The sequence below is a fragment of the Zeus faber genome (genome assembly GCF_960531495.2).
Source record: "Zeus faber genome assembly, chromosome: 21".
NCBI lineage: Eukaryota > Metazoa > Chordata > Actinopteri > Zeiformes > Zeidae > Zeus > Zeus faber.
The window spans coordinates 5,931,352-5,951,286 of NC_137208.1; the positions used below are offsets into that span (position 1 = coordinate 5,931,352).

Consider the following 19,935-nt stretch of genomic DNA (forward strand, 5'->3'; position numbering starts at 1 on the left):
ATAACACCTCATGATGCCACTTGCAGTGACTCCCTCTGGGGACACTCTGACCTTCTATGTCTGTTTTTATTTTTATTTTTATTTATTTTTTATTAGATCAACTCATTGTCATTGGACAGAGTACATGTACTGAGGCAACAAAATGTACGTCTTTGCATTTTACCCATCCTAATAACTGATGTATGTAGGAGCAGTGGGCTGCTATATAGCGGCGCCCCAGGAGCAGTAAGGAGGCTAAGTGTCTTGCTCAAGGACACATCAGCACACTACCAAGAGTCCAGTAACATCAACACAATAGAAGTTAAAGCAAAGCACACATTTGAATTTAAGGAAAGATTACATGCTAAATGATGAAACCTAACCTTAGGATATAGATAATATTCCACAAGCTTCTCGAAACAATACAGAACAGAGTGAGTTTTACACACTGTTGCACAATTGTCTTTAGACTCTAAAACCCTTTACTTTGAGGACTTGTGTCTGTCAATTCGAACAAAGTCAGTTTGTCTTTATTTCATTAAGGGTTAGGGTTGGGATGAGTGAGTGTGGGGATCGCACCTTGGGGACCACAGCGGAGAACCCACACATTCCCCGCCGGGCTCCGAGTCACTCCAGCACCGCCCCAAGCCTGTGTCCGAACCGAAGGAGCGTCTCCGCCCCTCGCACCGGCTTTTACTGTGGTGTCGGGTCGTTCATGAAAAATCTGATTCTTTTGAATGGCTTAAAATACTTTTTATTTCCAAGTTTTACAGTTTTATGTCGTTGTCTGTTTAAGTTTCTGTCTCCTCTACTGTTTTGTTCCCAATCACACTGGAACCAGGAAAATAAACAAAACAACGCATATCTCCTGGCAATTAGAAAGGTGGCAATCACCTAAAATCAGCAGGTATACTTGGCTTTAAATAACCTTGGGAACCTAGTTTTGGTGTAAAAACGGCGGCCATTGTTGCTGTAACTTCCTTTTTATTAACCTGTTTCCTATTTCTATCTTTTTGACATATCTTACAAGCAGTAAGTGGATGACTGCTGCAGCTGCTTACATCAAATGTAGCCATTCTGTTCAAATTAACTATGGGCTGAATACCAACCATGTCCTTTTCTCTGACTCACTGTGTGTAGCACTCACCTTGTGCCTTTTCCAAGCTGTCTGTATCTAGTTTCTCTCCCTGTATTTACAGGACACAAGTGTCTCCACCAAGCACAGCTCAGTGTTCTTACTTTGACTTTTTCAATGTGACGTCATATCTTCCTCTTCTGAACCGGATGCTCCGTCTCTTAGACCAGTCATTGGAACAGCTTCACTCTTTTGTAGAATTGATATCAGTATGATGAAATAGAGGGCACTTTACACTTCACCACGGACTACATTTGGGGTTAAAACCTTCAAAGAACACACCGTTGATTTGTTTATATGTAGTGTTCTATGTAGACACAATTAAAGTTAATGCAACACATATTTAATGCCCTTCATTTTGGCAGTAATTTATTTTGTTATACTACTGTGTTTTACTTTCACTTTCTGTGTTTAAATGACGGAGATAGCAGCTGCAGCTTGCTGCAAGTCTCCGGCCAGAGACTCTACTGTTTATTAAAGCATTTATTACTGTGGAGTTTCCGTTTAGTCATAATGTCTCAGAGAAAACTCCAGATTTCTACAGTTTTTCTCCTTTAGGCAAGGCAAGTTGATTTGTATAGCACCTTTCACAACAAGGCAATTCAAAATGCTTTACATAAACGCATTAAGAAAAAGTGCAAAAGAAACACATTATAAAAGGACATAGAATGCATAAAGTTTAAAAATAGAATACATAGAATGCATAAGAGTTACAGTGCAGTGCACAAAATGAATGAAAGAAACCTTGTTTTACTCTTTATTAACAGCTAATTTGGCTATTCCCCGAATAGCGTTTGACCTTGTCAAGGTGATATCTTTAACAAGGTCCATAACTCACAGCAGAGCATCTGCTTGTTTACCCACAATGCACTGCTGCTTTGCAGACATCGCCGAGAGCAGCTATGCTCGGCCAGCGTTGCCAGATGTACGATAAATAACCTATTTGTACGATCATTCAGCCCTTTGTCCCACCTACGATCAATAATTCTAAAATAGCCAAAATGTACCATAATTTGGACATGTAATAGCTTTAGTTTTTTTTTCCTCATAGTTATGAAATGGTACGGAGCTGATTTGCAATCAGCCTGATTATTCATCTTACGTTAACTTTTGAGTAACTTTGTTCCCTCTGGTCCCAGCTCTGTACTGGAACTACAGTGTGATACAGCAAGATGTTTGATTTGTTCAGGACTCCAATGTAGTAAACTTCTTTGTGTGTCATGAATTTGGTGACACTCAATATTAAGGTTGAGAATGTCATTATTATGTTATGATATAATGATTTATTATTTAATAGATCATTAACTTAGTTTTGAGGTAGTTTACATTAATGCAAGCTTTGCTTGAATGTATCACACCAGTTGAACATTTTCAACACATCTGGAAAAAATCCCCAAAAATCTGAGATAGCAACTCATTCTCACGTGATTCCTGCAGGGGAAAACGATACCGATCAACCAGGCCAGACCCAACCGCAACCTGACCTTCACCAAGAAAGAACCGCTGGGGTAAGAGTCGGTTTTAGTGGTGGTTTTTCGTGTTGTGTCTCTGTAGGATAGTGAGTCCTTACAACCTGAGATTGTCACCACGCTACGATGAAGACAAATGCTCTGGTTGGAAATGTGACATAATGACGTCGGGGTGAAAGAAAATGGACATAACTGTCATTTGTGGCACGGTGGCACAGTGCATTGCACTGCTGCCTCACAGCAAGAAGGTCCTGGGTTCCATTCCCGCCTGGGGCGCTGTTGGCACCGTGCTCCGGCGGGTTATCTCCCAAATTAGAGCCTTTCTGTGTGGAGTTTGCATGTTCTCCCCGTGCTCACATGGGGTTTCCTCCACCTAACGTCAGTAAGGACCCCCACCAAAACATGGACACATCATCGTCTGACCTGCGATGGACACTCATCACCAGGTCCCCGGGGGCGTCCAATGCTGTCCACTGCTGCTGGCTGTGGCCCCGGAGGAAGGACAAGCCAGGATGGGTTAAACGCAGAGGCCTCATTTCACCGGCCACCATCCAAAGCATGTGCATGTGTGTGTGTGTGTGTGTGTGCGTGCATGTGTTGTAGTGTGGTGTGCCGTGTGACAAATAAATATTGTTCTTCTTTAAAATTTTCATTTTAACCGAAAGTAGGGAATATATGAGCTGTCTAATGTGTTGGTGTTGGTGTGTGTGTGTGTGTGTGTGTTTGCGTGTGCGCAGTGTCTGTGCCATAATCATTCCATGGAACTACCCCCTCATGATGCTTGCCTGGAAGAGCGCCGCCTGCCTCGCAGCAGGAAACACCCTCGTCCTGAAGCCTGCACAAGTTAGTACAACACACACACAATCAAATACACAAAAGCACACGGATCCGACTCAGTATTAATGTCTTTTGTCTTACTCCCACAGGTGACTCCGCTCACAGCGCTGAAGTTTGCCGAGCTGACGGTGAAAGCTGGAATTCCTAAAGGAGTCATCAACATTGTTCCCGGATCAGGTGATTAATAAAACCAGCACACAAACAGTTCTGTGGTTTTATTTCCTGTAACACCGTTCATTTAATTTTTTTAAATCAAAACTTTTCAGTTTTTTACATAATAAATTTAAAAACTAAGTTTTAATGATAAATTTTCTATTTTCTATTTCGTTAGGGGTACTTTTTTCCAATGTATAGCACTTGATATTTTCTGTCCTTTCATAAATAAGTAAATCATAAATGACTACTTTTATTATTGTCTTATTTTATTCATTATTACTACTTTATTACTACTTCATTATGTTTTTCTCACCTATTACTCATTCTTACATTATTGAAATGGCACGAGGAGTGAGCATTTAATTCCTAATGTGACAAAATAAATGTGAAACTTGCATTTATTGTTTTTCTTAAAGTATTTTTTTTATCTATGAAATGTTTTTGTCCTGTAGCATTACACTGAAGAGCAATTGTCATGAATAAAAATGTCAAGGTGTTAAAACGGAACTTGGCAAAGGAGTGAAAAAAAGAGGTTGTTGACTGATGAAGTAAAAGCGTTTCTCCACACCTTCTCCTCCATAGGCGGTATGGTGGGCCAGCGTCTCTCCGACCATCCGGACGTCCGCAAGCTGGGCTTCACAGGCTCCACTCCCATCGGGAAACAGATCATGAAGAGGTACGTTGCCACCAGTGGCTTCCAAACCTTGTTGCACGTTACCATGGCGACCTGCACCCTCACCGCCCTGCGGTTTGCATGTTGCAGCTGCGCACTCAGTAACCTGAAGAAGGTTTCTCTGGAGCTCGGAGGGAAGTCTCCGCTCATCATCTTCAGTGACTGTGACCTGGACAAGGCAGTCCGCATGGTGAGAGACAGACCCGCATTTTTAGAAGATCCCTGATGAACCGAATGGCGTTTAAAATCCTGTCTATTTACTTCTGCTCTCACTCCCGTTCCGCAGGGAATGAGCTCGGTCTTCTTTAACAAAGGGGAGAACTGCATCGCAGCTGGCCGCCTGTTCGTGGAGGAGTCGATCCACGACGAGTACATCCGCAGAGTGGTGGGTGACCAGAAATGCTGATTTGGCATCATCTCGTTGAACTCGCACCGTTGATGTTCTTAATGTACATTGGACCCCCCCTCCACCCACATATTTTTGTCATCCAAAGTACCTCTCACTCTCAGTAAAGTTGGAGAGCCCTTTACATATGGGTAATTCTCAAGAAACCACCATAAAACATTTTGTCGTGACCAAAGAGGTCCAGTCCTGGGCCAGCAAAAAGTCTGGATCTCTAGACGATGTTTGTTTGTGCTCTGGCTTAAAAACTTGGAAGAAAGAACACTGGAACCGAGCAGTCTGATGCGGAAAAGTTTTCTAAAAAGTAATGTACAGCCATAAACAGTGAGAGGGGCTCTGGAGCCAAACTAACTAACTGATCTTTTTGACTTCCCTATATACCCAAGATGTTCTCTCTCTTTAGTGCAGGGAACCAATCACAGTCTTGTGGGATTTGAACCAATCACAGTCCTGTTACAGGGGAGCTTCTCCTTTTGGCAGTGGTTTTCCAAAGAACCAATCAAAGTATGTGGAGTGTGAACCAATCAAGATTCTGTTACTGGGGAGCTTCTCCTTTTGGGGGTGGTTTCCAAAGAACCAATCACAGTCTTTGTGGGATGTGAACCGATCACAGACCTGTTACAGGACAGCCTCTGGCCTGTTTCTTTGTTTCAACGGTATTTGGCTGGTATTCTATTTAGGCCTGTTTTTGTAGAAGACTTAAGTTCTTTCTGTTAGTTCATGACTTCCCTTTTTTGGATTTAATTGCATAGTTTTTTTTAAATACATATTGAATATTGATGGTTTAGTATAACATGTACTCCGTTTCTTTTCATGTGGGGGTTCATAATAATAATTTAATAAGTTAATAATTAACCAAAACATTCCCCCTTTTGTGACTTCTAAAGTCACATTTTAACAGAATAACAAGGATAAATGAATGACTTTAAGTGGTAACATTGGTTATGCTGGATAACATATGACTTTAAATGATGACAATGAGTATGCTGGATAACATATGGCTTTTAAATGCTAACAATGAGTACTGGATATGTTGTACACAAACAAACAGAAAACATAAATGTACCTGTGAGCAAATGTATAATAAAACAACTGTAGTGAGTTCACAAATACTACAAGGATATAATTGGTCCAATAATATGCAGTGAATTGTGTGAGAAAATAGGGTTATGGAGTTTTGCGTTTTTATTCATGAACATTAGAGCGGTCATATTTGGTTATCAGTAAAACTATTTATATTCGATAATTTTTGTGATGGATAAAATATGCAAAAGACATAGCTGCCACCATGGCAGGTTGAGCAAAGAGCTGGTCCACTGTGGTTTCTATGCCCTCCTGTGGCGAGTTGTCTGAAGTGGCTGTGTCCGACTAGGGACTGGACCACGTGTCGGAGGAGGCTGGTGTAGTGGGACTGAGACTGAGGGCTTGCATCCAGTCATCCTGGTCGGTGGGATACGGTTGTGTCCTCAGAATGATAAGGCGTTGTGGTGGTGGGACGGTCTCAGTCTGGAGCTGGCGTGGCAGAGGTTGGTGGTGTGGGAGGCGCAGCTCGGTGCTGCTGTTGGGATCCCAGGCGGTGGACCTGAAAAGGTGGAGCCTGAGCTTTGGGCCATGGGTCATAGGCCTACAGGGAATGGGGCCTCCATGGGTGTGAGCTCGCCTGAGTGAAACCCTTGGGGGTTCTGGGGCCATTGATTTACTGTGGGAAACTCTGTTTTTGGCCCACTGGCTTTCCAGAGGGACATTCCGGAGGAGCATTTGTGGGGGATATGAAGCCTGGCCCTGTGTCATGAAAGGTTGGTAAGGGGTACTATCAAAAGGCCTGAATGAGAGGATGTCAACGGGCATGAGTTGAGCGTATGGGGCGGGGTTAGCATTCTGCTTCGTAAGGGTCGACATAGTAGGGACCGTTATGTGTGGGGTGGGATGGTGATCAGAGGTGTCCCTCCAGTTGTAGCCGTTTGCCATGATTATCGTTCACATCTCTGAAACAGGTGCTGTCCACAAAAAGTTTAAGATCTGCTGCGAGCGGATGGTGAGGAGGATCTGGAATTGTCCCAGGAATCTGGCAGAGTACCAGCTTTTCCTTGGAAGTCGCGGACCACCAGCCAGTCATCTGGTCATGTAGTGGTCCTTCAAGTGGGATGGGTGGGGTTGCTTTGACCTGGGCACATAGACTTAAACACTTGAGTGAGAGGCACACATAATGACAACATTGTTTGGTCTAGGTCCACAATTGTAAAAGTGGGGTACGTGGAATAATTCTGTGATTCTCAAACAGTTATTTTGAATAGCCGACTACAGTCTCAGTACCAAAATAAATGCATGCACCCTAGTGTAACAACAGAATTATATTATCGCAATGTCTTATATGTAGGGGATAATGTCCATGGAATATCGATTAGGCTCCAAAATAACCGACAGTGTGTAAATCATCAGGGTTTTCAAATTTTCCTGGAATGCATTTCTCAAATGTTGCCTGAACATAATCCCGTCTACACAATCCATTAATTAAGTAAAATCTAAAAGTGATGAATACTAACTGGACAATCTGATTACTACTGGTTTACGCAAATGTTGCCTCATTCCATGATCCGAAAACAACAATAACCACAACAGCCCAGAAAGGCCATGCCAGCGTGCAACCCTGAGGAGAATAATAAATGACAAAATGAATGTCATGACTCAAATAATGAACAGTCTTTTGTGCCGGCTAGAGTTATAAGGAAAAAATAAACTATGTAACCATCTTGTTCTAAGTATTTTAGGAAGTCCTGTGTATCCATGACACAGGCAGATCAATAAACTATCAACATTGAAATAAATGTGCTCCCTTTAATAAACTCAAAATCAGTCAAAATAAATTTCAGTAATGTGGCAGAAAAAAACATTACCGGGAGGCTCCACATAAATCAACAATACGTTAAGCAACTAGAGAGGGTAAGGAAAAATAATGTGATTCACATACTAAAACTATTTAAAAATTATTATTCAATGCTATATTCCTAATTTATTTATATAATTTTTACATATACCTTTAAAGGTACAACGAATAACTGCAGACAATAAGCCTGAGATCTCAGCAGCCATCAAGGGAACAGAAGACTGACTGGCATTGATCAATAACATTTGATCAACCATCTGTTATCTCATGGTCAATTTGTATCACCTAACTTTTGAGAAATCACATGAATTATGCATTAAGCTTTGAACTGCTAGTCTTACCTCTTGGCCAGAGAGTCTTCAATTATAAGCCACATCATCCTGCAGTCTGATTCGAGAAAAATTGAGAGGTTAATTGACATTTACAATCAAGTTGACACCTTTACTTTAAAAATTATATATATGACAATCACATAGCCAGCATTCAAATTGAAGACCCTAGGTCTATTAATAACATAGTAAACACAATCAATGAAGCAATCACCTTTTTATCTTTATCTGTCCCTAATTAATGATTTAATTTACTAACTATTCAAACCATTTCCGACAATTTTGAAAATAATTTAATTTAAATTGGCCAATACTCAAACTAAAATGTAGTTTTTAATAATCTGTGTATTATCAGGATGGACGGATTGATAATACAACGGCTGCAAACACACACAAAAGCAACCGCTGGGGATCACAAAGATATAATTTCCAGCGGGACTTGACATTTGATAACACTGCGATTGCAGTCATTCAGTTTGATGTTTTGTCTGATGCAGCGACATCACCAAATGCAGGTCCAGAGGAGCATAGTTGTCTAGAGTCCTCAACTGTGCACAACACCCTTTTCAGTTGTGTGCTTGCGGCACTCGGAGGCCAAACACTTTGTGTTTGTCGGTGGAGAGGATGAGCAGCAGAAGTCGACGTTTGAAATTCATTTCACATAGGACTTTGTTCATTGTTCAGAAAATGGCCCAAGTTATTCAACCTGATGTTGGCCAAACTGGATCTCTGTACACAAGGTCTTCACAAACCTTCTCTACGATGCAGGAGTATAGTGTCTCCCAGCAAAATGTATATGCAAGTATATTCTTGTATGCATTTCATCTCACAATAATTCCAGTTGAGCCTTTTAAATAATCATATCAGTGCAAATCAGTTAAAAACAAATAGCAATAATATCAATAATTTACAAGGACCTTTGAATGCTGGACATGTTATGGCCTTACTCAATTGTAGAGCAATTCTCTTTGATTGATCAAGGATTGATCAATCCTTCAGGCCTTCCTAATCAGACGCAGTCACATCTACACTGGTCTAAAGTCAAACTGCAGCCCAGTGGATTCCTCTTCAAATGGTTAAAACTGAAATAAAACACTGAATAGAGGGGGTTGGTTAATATTCATCAATACATAATCACAACATTAATTGATTCACAAGATTTTTTTTTAATTGAAACTTTGGAATGCCCGAATTAAAAGCCATTGAAACAGCCAACGTATTTCACATTTATTTTAGTGTTTCAATTTATAGTGAGTGAATGTACACATTCCATTTCCTCTCCAGTGTACAAAACAAAACAAATATCTCTTTGTTAACCTACTTTTTTAGTTTTATACTGAATATAAACAGCTACCTTATTTGATGTCAAGTTGGGGTTACTTCTAGAGGTAAAATAAAAATAATGCTGTTCGATTATGCTTAAACTATTACCAGCCTACCGAAGAAAGTGACCAGTAAGGATTTGAACACACAAACTCTACTGTATATCCCACCAAAACGGATAATTTAGTCATGCAATATTACTATTTAATGTATAGTGTCTAATCTATACTGTTTACTTATTTATCATGTCCTTTAATTAAGAATTACCAATTTACTAATGCTTAATGCCATTGTGCCAATCCGTTACTTCTGTAACACTACAGACTTCCCTTCTGTGGGTTATATAAAGGATTATCGTATTTCAACCAGCAGATAATTTTCCACAAGAACACAAAACAAACTTGGAAAGAGAAAATAAATAACCAAAAATTAATTTATTTCTGCTGCTGTTATACATCATATCTACTCTCCGTGATGTCACAAAAATATATTTTGTAAGCAATTATTCCCAATTTCCATTGATCAATTTAGTTTGATCAATTTGGAATGCTTGTGATAAAATCTATTAACAAAGCACAAACTACAGTTCTGAAAACAAACACTCATCATACTTCTCACCTTTCCCAAAGTTGCATTCATGAAGCAACAGACACTTTTTTCAGCAACTTAAAACCTGCTACAACACCGCACCACTACAGTATGATCAATATCATTATCATCTCTCTGAACACAATCCAACAGTTCAAACCATTCAATATTCATTCATACTACCTTAGCATAGACCATTGTTGTTAACTGGCACTTAAATTCAATTAGATTTTCATTTTGTCAGCTAAACACATTTACAACTCTCTTTGCTCCAAGTTCTATCCTAAACAAAGAATCCCAAATACATCATGTGCTCACTTTCCCACTTTCATTGTCCGTCACATCAACATCCAACATCCATAATACTTTTAGTCTATACTCAACTTATTTTACAGTTATTACAGCAATATTTGTAAGCACTTATATGGTCAAGTACCGCCGCCCTTAAGGCTATCTAGCGACGCCTATGATTGCCTATCCCTTAGGCAATTTTAAACTCCCTGCTCATACAGTCCTCTCCTTCACTTGGGACGTCACAGCATATGGCTGTGACGACACTGGATCAAGAGCGGTATCCACAGTAGTTATGCCGGCTTAAGTTCCTCTTGAACATGATAATCGATTCCCTGCCCATTCAGTCCTCTCCTTCACTTGGGGGGTGAATATGGCTGCAATGACACAGGACAAAAAGTGTTGTCTTTTTTTATCTCTCTTTCTTTTTTGTATTTCTTTGTAAAGCACATTGTGTTTCCCTAGTATGAAATGCGCTTTATAATTAAAGTGTGATTTGACTTGACTTATACACAATATTCGTGTTGACCTGAACTTGACTTGTTTCCTCTTGAACTTTATACAACAAAACTCTGTATACGACTCTATTTTCAATAAACACACACCTCTCACTGCTGTAACTGCGACTTTATGACTATAGACGTGCTATTTTTACACCTTTTCCCTATGGTTCTTATGCGTGCTCGGCGGCAGTTAGTGTTTGCCAAACCAATCCCCAAGACAAACCACACACCAACTGATTATAGCAACATTCAACAGAGGATCACTCATACGTTCCACACCACGGTTTTTCATAAACACACATACACATAGATTATTCGCATCAGCCTCTATTTAAGTTCCTTTTTCTGATTGAATTTATGATTACAGTCATTTTTATCTCGGTCAATATTTTAGGGTCGTTGGAGAAGAGACCTTTCCAATACCTGCAAGCTAGGTGGAGTCCCTCACTCAGACACAAACCGAATTTGCAGAAAAAAGGCTCTGCTTACCATATAGCATACATTTTTTTAAAGGTTTTTTTTAATACATATACCTTGAAAATTGGTGGTTTAGTATAACATGTAATCAGTTTGTTTTCATGTAGGGGTTGCTGATTAACCACAACAATTTCTTGAAATGAATAGATATACATAGTCACAGAGAACTTGTGACGGTAATTAATCTTTTGATAAGAAAAAGCACAGAAAAAACACTCAAATAATATAATAGTTAAAAACAACTAAGTGGCCATATAGTAGGCAAATTATTTCACATTGTCTGATAATGACCTGAATGACCCATATGATGTTGAAGTCTATCTGGCTGGAATACAACCAAAACAGTTCTCCAAAAAAAAGACACTATATTTCCTTTTCCTGTTCCACTTTCCACTGGTTTAAGGTGGAAGAGATTAAGAAGATGAAGATTGGAGACCCGCTGGACCGCTCCACGGACCATGGACCCCAGAACCACAAGGCCCACCTGGACAAGCTGGTGGAGTACTGCGACACCGGAGTGAAGGAAGGAGCCACGCTGGTGTACGGAGGAAGACAGGTCCACCGAGCAGGTAGCGGTCAACTAGCACTGATCCTGTGATAATTCCCCCAGTTTTGTTATTCGAATTGTAATGTCATAAAACGTTTCCAGAATTACTTTAACGACATAGATGATGCCAGGAAAATGTCAATTTAATCCAGCACTGTTGGAAATGGAAACTTATAATAGTAGATGACAATGAGATTAATAAGATATATATATTTATTTATAATAGATACTATATACTAATCAGCGGGTGTCATGACATTTCACTGCATATGTATGACTGTATCTATATGTGTGTAACAAATAATCTCTTGAACTTGAAATACTCAAAACTGAGACTAAATTTTTTTATATTTCAATTAATAAAGATCACGTTAAAAATTGGTTATATTTGTCCTTGAAAGTGGAAAAAAAACAGTGCTTAAAAAGTCATTGAATTTAATTTTGTAATAACAAAATTAACCCTAATGATGATAATAATAATGATAATAATAATTATAATAATAATAATAATAATACATGTATCTTTATAGCACTCTTCAAGGCAGAGGTTAGGGAGTAACACATATAAAAGACAATTGTGTAAAATAAATAAAGTTAATGAAGTTAAAATGCAAAAAATCCATCACAATAGTGATGTGAAACTTACAATTACTGAGTTATTTTGAAGTTCTAAAACTAACTGTATCAAAGCTAATCAAATTAAATACAGCAATATAAAAGCAACAATAGTTAGAGATGACATGTGATTCGTCATATAAAAAGGCTGCTTTTGTAATTTTATTTGTGACATACTGTAGATTTAGTTTTGATGACTAAACCCAATGTTGGCCGATTAAAAAAATAAATCAATCTTCTTCTTTTTCTTCTTCTTGGTATTATTTGAATGATTTGTGACCTGATTAGAATGAGCTGTTATGTTTGTGTCATCAGTATCATTCTACGTCATGTAAACACTCCAGGTTTTTTTATGGAGCCCACGGTGTTCACCGACGTGGAGGATCACATGTTCATCGCCAAGGAGGAATCCTTTGGCCCCATCATGGTGGTGTCCAAGTTCACGGACGGGTACAGAACATGACATTCCCACTGCTTTGCAACATTCGTCCTTTTGCCTTTTGGATTACTTTTCTTCCTTTCACGTTTACGTTAACTTCACCTTTTACTTTCACATTTTTGGGAGGATGCTGCAGCATTTCATTCCCAGCAACCAACAGTGATGGTTGTTTCAAAGCTTGAAAATCAATTAATCAACAATTAACCTTTAAATTTCCTTCTAGAGAATAGAATTCTAATTTTAGGAATAATTCTTTGCTTCTAATAAATGACAACATTTGCAACCATATTTTAACTAAGAATAAGGACATTGAGGATATTTACCAGTCCAAAGGGATTTCCCCCTTTGGTTATGGAATTCGAGCTGTCCCAAAACATCAATTGGGAGTTTTTGTCTGTTTTTTTTCTCCAACACAAAATGGAACTTGCATTTCTCAGCACCTGCCGTTGAAAGACTAAAATGGATTTAGAAGATACCTGCAGGTGTGTTGTTGGCTGTTAATGGTAACTGCAGAGAATTTCACATTGCTTTATTCCCTGGGAACCAGCGACATTGACGGTGTTCTGCAGAGAGCCAATGACACGGAGTTCGGCCTGGCGTCCGGTGTGTTCACCCGCGACATCAACAAGGCCATGTATGTGAGCGAGCAGCTAGAGGCGGGAACCGTCTTCGTCAACACCTACAACAAGACTGACGTGGCGTCACCGTTTGGAGGGTTCAAGCAGTCCGGCTTCGGCAAAGACCTGGGTGAGTGTGGGCCTCGTGTGGGATGGGGCTGGGAGTGGGATTTAGGACTTTTCTTTGACTTCTCAGAGTTAAAAGTTTGAAACTTCCCTTCTTAAAGTGGCATAATAATGTCAACAAAGAGTAGTTATTTTTTGTTTTTACAGTATTTTGCCTACTTAAGTTGACGACTGCAACGTTTAAGAAACCTTTTCCTGGTACCTTTTAGTTATAAAGAGATTATTTGCCTTTTACCTTCATTAATGATACTTTTAAGAAGACCGTGTTAAGAGGGCGTTCCCAGGACCTTGTCCTGCTGTCCGTCCCTGAAGTCCACATGTAAGCGGGAAAATAACTAATTTTGCTTCATTGCCCCTTTCACCTGGGACACTTTGCATAGTGAGCTAAAATTGGTTTCCTTAGTGTCGCTAAATGTCTGTTTTAAAGGAACGTGAGGCAGCCTCTCTAACCACCGGTTCAAGTCCCTGTTGTCACTCTGTTTTTATTTGAAGTCGAATGTTGATTGTTGTCGGTCTGACACTGTGTTGGTATTTGCAGGCCCATCTTGCCCAGGGCACTCTTGAAAAAAAGATTTTTAATCTGAATTAGTTTTTTTGGCCCCCTGGTTTAATAAAAATGAATAAAAAATAAAACCTGCTCTTGTATACCAATAAAGAACTATGAGAAGAAACCACATGTCAGCAAATGTACAGTATTTGTCAGTGTACTCAATAAGAAGTGTATAGAATAGACTCCAAATGGCGCCACTGTCTGGCATTAGCATTGGCATGTTGGCGGCTGTGAAAGAAGGGACCGTGAATCCAGGCGGAGACAGCTTGGATTCAGGCTCGGCAACGTTCATAATGAACAGAATCAGACGAGCTCTCCACAGAGCCTTGTGACGGCTACAACGAAACAAATGGTTGAAGGAGTTTTGTTCCTTGTTCCCCACAGGAGAGGACGCGCTTTCAGAATACCTCAAGACCAAAGCAGTGACTGTGGAGTACTGAAGAATTCCCCTCATCATGAACTCTGACCCCAGACCCTGTGGAGAGGGACTCGTCAGCCTTGGTTGGGCGTCCAGCTTTAGCTGCTTTCTGAAGGTGTTTTGGAAGGAGACCCTTTTTTTGTTTTAAACAGTTTATTTTTTTTGCCACCTCTTGCCACAAACCGGACAATGTGCCTGATGGCGCTTTTCCCACAGAACAGGAAGTGAAATCAATATTTTTCGGACCCAGAGGCAGTCGTCACTGCTGGAACCTCGGGATGGAGTTCTCTGCGGCTGCTGTTGGTCTTACTCGTTAACTTAAGACATTCATGACCGTGTCAAATTGTTGGTTTATTTGTAAATATTTTTTAACCAAGGAAACGGGGGAGAAAGAACTGTTTGATATATTTTTGACATTGTGTTGGTCATTCAGAGCAATGGTACGATATGAAGCCATTCTAACTGTTGAGAAAGACAGACCAGTCCAACTCTTGTTTCCAAGGTTTAGATCAATAGAACAGGTGACAGAAGATTGATATAAAAACACAAATAAACAAAACTTGATCATCATTTATTTGTCTCACAGACAACAAAGGCAGCAAGGGCTAATAAACACATGTTTTCATTGTGCAATTCTGAGGCTCCACGGCCAGTTCAACGATATCGGTGCAGAGGGGAAGGAACGTTTGTTTTTCTATCTCATACCTTGTTACAAGGAAGCAGCGAAACACCTCAAACTGTCTCCAATCAAAGACAGTTCAACTTTATCGTCTCAATTCAACTTTATTGTTATGATTCTGCACCAAAGTACCAACAACAGAAAGTGATCCACTTCCTATGGGTTCAAATGCTTCTTGCTATCGCAGCTCTTCTCGTCCGGGGACACAGTTATGCCTCAAATTCACACAGATGGCTAGGAATAAAAGAAAAGCAATAAAAAGAGTGAAGGTAAATATATAATGAGGTATGCGTCGCCACGTATGCAGTCCCCAAATGAGGTTAGGTAACACATGGTGTGCGTGTAGGTAAGTTGTGTGTGGAAGATTAGAAGGTGTTGATGTTCACTTCTGCTGTGGCTAACTGAAATACTGCTTTATCAGTTTCTTCCTGCTTATCACTTTCACTTCAGATGAATTTGAATTTTTGTCATATAAAAATAGGTTGAGTATATTTTTATTCATTCTAACCTGAAGCATATTTGGGGAGAATATAGAGTTAATCATCGGTCAAACCTACTGTGGCTGTATTTAAATAACTCAAAGCGATGGAATTATTAAATAAAAGCCACACAGTGCAGCACAGGAAGCTGCGGTCAACAGGACACGACACCGTGTCGGGGTTGTGTAACATTACTTTCTGCATTCATTATTTCCACAAATAAAACGAAGTCCTTCGGATAAAATATAAAGCAACTTTTTTTGTTTTTACTGAACTGTTTTTCATTTGACATAACTTAAACAAGATCCATTTATCCAAACACCTCCCAATATATTGTCACGTAATGGATGTCTAGATAACAAAATTAACACAAAATTATATTGATGTAGTCGACATCACTCGGGTCAACTGAAACTTGGCGTGGTTTACATTTTGTGAACATCACATTTACTAAGTCAACAACCAAAGATAAATGAGGCACTCAAAATCAAAAAAAGGGAATTAAACTTGTGTGAAAAAGGCTTCTACAAATAGAATAAGAATCTCTTACTGTTCCTGTTACGACCAGCACTAGGGGAACTCATATGCATGACATAGATTCAGCAGGCGGAAGTTCAACAAAGGAAGTTTATTTTAAGTCACTGGGTGTCGGGAATTGGGAGAGACCTGGTCAGGCTGACGTTCCTGTGCCTGGGTCACCAGGGACTCAATCTCTTAAGTCAGGGTGGAGACAAAGGCAGGTGGGTGGCAGGATAGGGTCCGGGTCTGTGCTGCTTTCCTCCACAGCATACAAGCGGGCTAGCGTCAGGCTTTGAATTAAGAGACCCTGGACGATAGGACAGGGCATAATTTAACCGTCCAAAGAACCAGCTCACCTGGCCTGACAGGAGTTGAGCTGCTTAGTGAACTGGATGTAAGACAGCTTCTTGTGGTCCATCCAGACCACATACTGCTGGTCTGCCCCCTCCAGTCAAACGCCGCCTGATTCCCACCTGGGGGCGCTGTTGGCACCGCGCCATGGCGGGATTTCTCCCGATTAGGGGGCTCTCTGTGTGGAGTTTGTATGTTCTTCCTGTGCTCACATGGGGTTTCCTTTTTGTAACATCAATAAGGACCCCCAGCAAAAACATGCAGAACATTGCCGCCCGACCTGCGTTTGACACTTAATTGGTCCCAGGGCGTGTCGCTGTATGCTGCCCACTGCTCCGCGCTGGCCCCCTGGACAAGCCAGGATGGGTTAAAAGCAGAGAACTCATTTCACCAGCCACCATTTGAAGCGTGTGTGTTGGTTGCCATCACCACATGAAGTGCATGTGTGTGGGATAAATAAAGATTCTTCTTCTACCATCTCAAGGAGATGGCTCCTACCCATGTGTACGAGGCGTCCACTTCCACCATGAACTGGAGGTTGATGTCGGGGTGTGCAAGGACAGGGGCCAACACAAAGTGACGTTTGAGCTCTGCCAACGCAGTCTGCCGCAGAGGTCCACTTGAAATGTGAGGCGGTAGAGGTGAGGGCCTAGAGCAGCTGAAGTCCCTGATAAACTATTGGCAGAGGCCAACCCCTGTGGAGGGGGTTGGCCACTGCCACAGCAGCAACCTTCCCAGGATCCATCTCCATCTTCCCCTGGCCGATGATGAAGCCCAGTAAGGACACTGAAGGGAAATTGAAAACACACAACCTGTTCTCCAGGTGGCGTTGCAGGACCTTATTTAAATATCGCTCGTGCTTTCGCAGGGGACTGGGAAAAAAACAAGATATCATCAAGGTACACAAACACAATGATTAAGCATGTCCCGAAGAACTTCATTAATCAGGGCTTGAAACACTGCAGGGGCATTTGGGAGTACTCCGGGACTGCTGAAGCGGACGTGTACATGGTCACCACCTTCCAGGACTTCATCCAGATGTTTGTCCGCAGGCTGAGGGGAGAGGATCAGGATGAGGAGCTGGTCGTGGACTATAAGAGTCCGAGCAGACCTTATACCTCTGAAATCTTCTAATTCAAATACTACTACCACCAATAACGCAATAAAACCTCATCTTTTCTTGATACCTCTACCTTCTCTTATCATAAGTATCACTTTTAAACTGTTTACAGGCTACTAAAGAAGTGAACAACATGACGGTAAAAATGCCAAACCAATGTTTCATCGATGGTAAATTTGAGGACGTGGAGAAAGGAAAATGTGCCAATACCATCAACCCTCCGGATAGATCAGTAAGAGATTGTATCAGCATATGGTCACAGGAAGGTTAATTTCCCTAATTTCACCGCAGCTGGGCGAGTTAACATGTAGGCCGTCTCAATCTCAGCTCTGCACATAATACTGATGAAATTGTTGATCTTCTTGTCTGAATCTGGGTGAGGTGGAGGAGAAGCTCGTTTTCTGTCTCCCTTCGCACTGCAGGCCTCTCCTGGTTGGTTGAAAAATAACTTCACACCATGTTTTTTTATAGACTTAAATTATGTCGTCTGCATTCTACTTCTGAGTAAAACACTGCAGCACATATACAAGGTTCTTCCCAAACGCTTAAACTGCTTAAAAACAGCCCCTTTAATGCTGAAGTGCTTGAAGTCCTTATAAAAAACCCACGCAATTAAAAACCTGTGATATTCCCCCTGGTTTTGTAATCAAATCGTTACGTTATAAAAAAAAATACAGAATCGCTTTTGACACTTATAATAGTAGATGAAATATATATATATATATATATATATATATATATATATATATATATATATATATATATATACACACACAGTACATATAGTATATATTAATATAAATAATATACAATGAGATTAAGATCAGATTATATTCTGATTCATCAAGACCACATTATTACATTGATTTTGTTTTTTGTGCAAAGTCCTTGAAAATAAAAAAAAAATTGCTTATAAAAAGTACCTGAAAGCAGTTTGGGATAAAAAACGGAAATTTAAAAAACATTAAAATATTTTGTGTTAATAAAATAATTAATAAATAATACGGGAGCATTAGACACCGGCTGAGGGCGGAAATAATGTGACTTTCCCTGGAATTGAGGGCTGGCGAATGTTTCCACTAACACTCCCTTATAAAGGTTTTCAAACATGTACTGACGGTCCGTTCCCTCTGTGCAGGTCATCTGCAAGGTGGCCTACACCTCCGTAGGGGACATGGACCTCACCTTGGCAGCTGCTCAAGAGGCTTTTGTTCAGGGCCCGTGGGGCAGGATGAATCCCAGAGACAGGGGGAGTCTGCTCTATGAGTAAGCATCGAGCCTAGAGCGCCCCTAGAGGGCAACCAGCGTCATCACTACGAGAAGACAATATTGGCTGAAGATTTTTATTTAATGTTATTATACTTTATTTATATTTTGTAATACATGGTGTTTTACTGTAATTATACTTTTTGAGGAATCAAAAATTCAAAATAACATGTTGAAGTATACAAAAGAAGGTTGTCATATTGAACTATACGGTAAAGGACGACAGACCAAAATCTAGTTTTAAAATCTAGACTTCTTTATTTATATTTTGTTATACATGATGTTATACTATATATATATATATATATATATATATATATATATATATATATATATAAACATACACTAATTATACTTTTTGAGGACGAAAAAATTATTGAAGAATTAAAGAGTACAAAAGAAGGTCATTACATTGAACTACACAGTAAAGGATAACGGACCAAAATCTAAAAAATAGGCTGGATTTAGTTTGCATCCCTGGACCTTAGTTATTTAGAAGCACATTCAAGGAAAATAATAGTACGCACATAGGTCCTCTGTTCACACGAGAAGCACAGAGTTTTTATCTGAGAATGCTGGAACATTAAATTATGTAAATGAATGATGGGAAAAATACTGGAAAACCCTGGACACTCATGTACACCCTACATCTATTGATTTAACACTTCCTATAATGTTTTTTGGTTTTTTTTTGCCTTAGGTTTTGTTATTTTAAATTCTTTAACATACCAATTTACGCAGTTTAGATATTTGGATTCATAGTTGATTTGCATTTGAATTGATGGTAATTTGTTTTGCCATCAAGAGAAAGCCTCTAGATGGCTGTGGATCAGAAGTGACAAGCCATGGATTAATGCTTCTTGGACGCAGGCTGGAACTAATCACTCCCGGTCAAGTCGCCTGGGTGAGGGTGTCTGAAGTTGAAAGACCCGAAACACCCTATGATCCCAGGTACTATCACTGAGGATGTGGCCAAGTGCATCATGAGATGTATCTTACTATCATGTGTTGGTCTGGTAGTCTATGTGCTTGTTTAGGTAATTAGTTGCAGCTGTGGGCAGATTTGTTTGGTAAGGAGTTTATGTGAGTGTATTGTCATCTGGGAGATATGCCATGGGGATAATTGCCTTTATTGTGTGTTTTCCCATGAGTACTTTTTATA

General features: G+C 40.0%; 1 protein-coding gene across 1 annotated transcript in view; it reads left to right on the forward strand.

Annotated features, from left to right (window-relative positions):
* aldh1l2 (aldehyde dehydrogenase 1 family, member L2) overlaps positions 1-14,929 on the forward strand; it is a 30,831-nt gene extending 15,902 nt beyond the window's left edge. Inside the window, exons 14-23 of the mRNA XM_080022451.1 lie at positions 2,552-2,622; positions 3,321-3,426; positions 3,510-3,597; positions 4,159-4,252; positions 4,340-4,439; positions 4,536-4,634; positions 11,451-11,616; positions 12,554-12,659; positions 13,196-13,395; positions 14,326-14,929. Of these exons, the coding sequence (XP_079878577.1) occupies positions 2,552-2,622; positions 3,321-3,426; positions 3,510-3,597; positions 4,159-4,252; positions 4,340-4,439; positions 4,536-4,634; positions 11,451-11,616; positions 12,554-12,659; positions 13,196-13,395; positions 14,326-14,381 (1,086 nt within the window). The 3' untranslated portion in view covers positions 14,382-14,929. The remainder of the gene's footprint in view (positions 1-2,551; positions 2,623-3,320; positions 3,427-3,509; positions 3,598-4,158; positions 4,253-4,339; positions 4,440-4,535; positions 4,635-11,450; positions 11,617-12,553; positions 12,660-13,195; positions 13,396-14,325) is intronic.
* Positions 14,930-19,935: the final 5,006 nt, after the last annotated feature.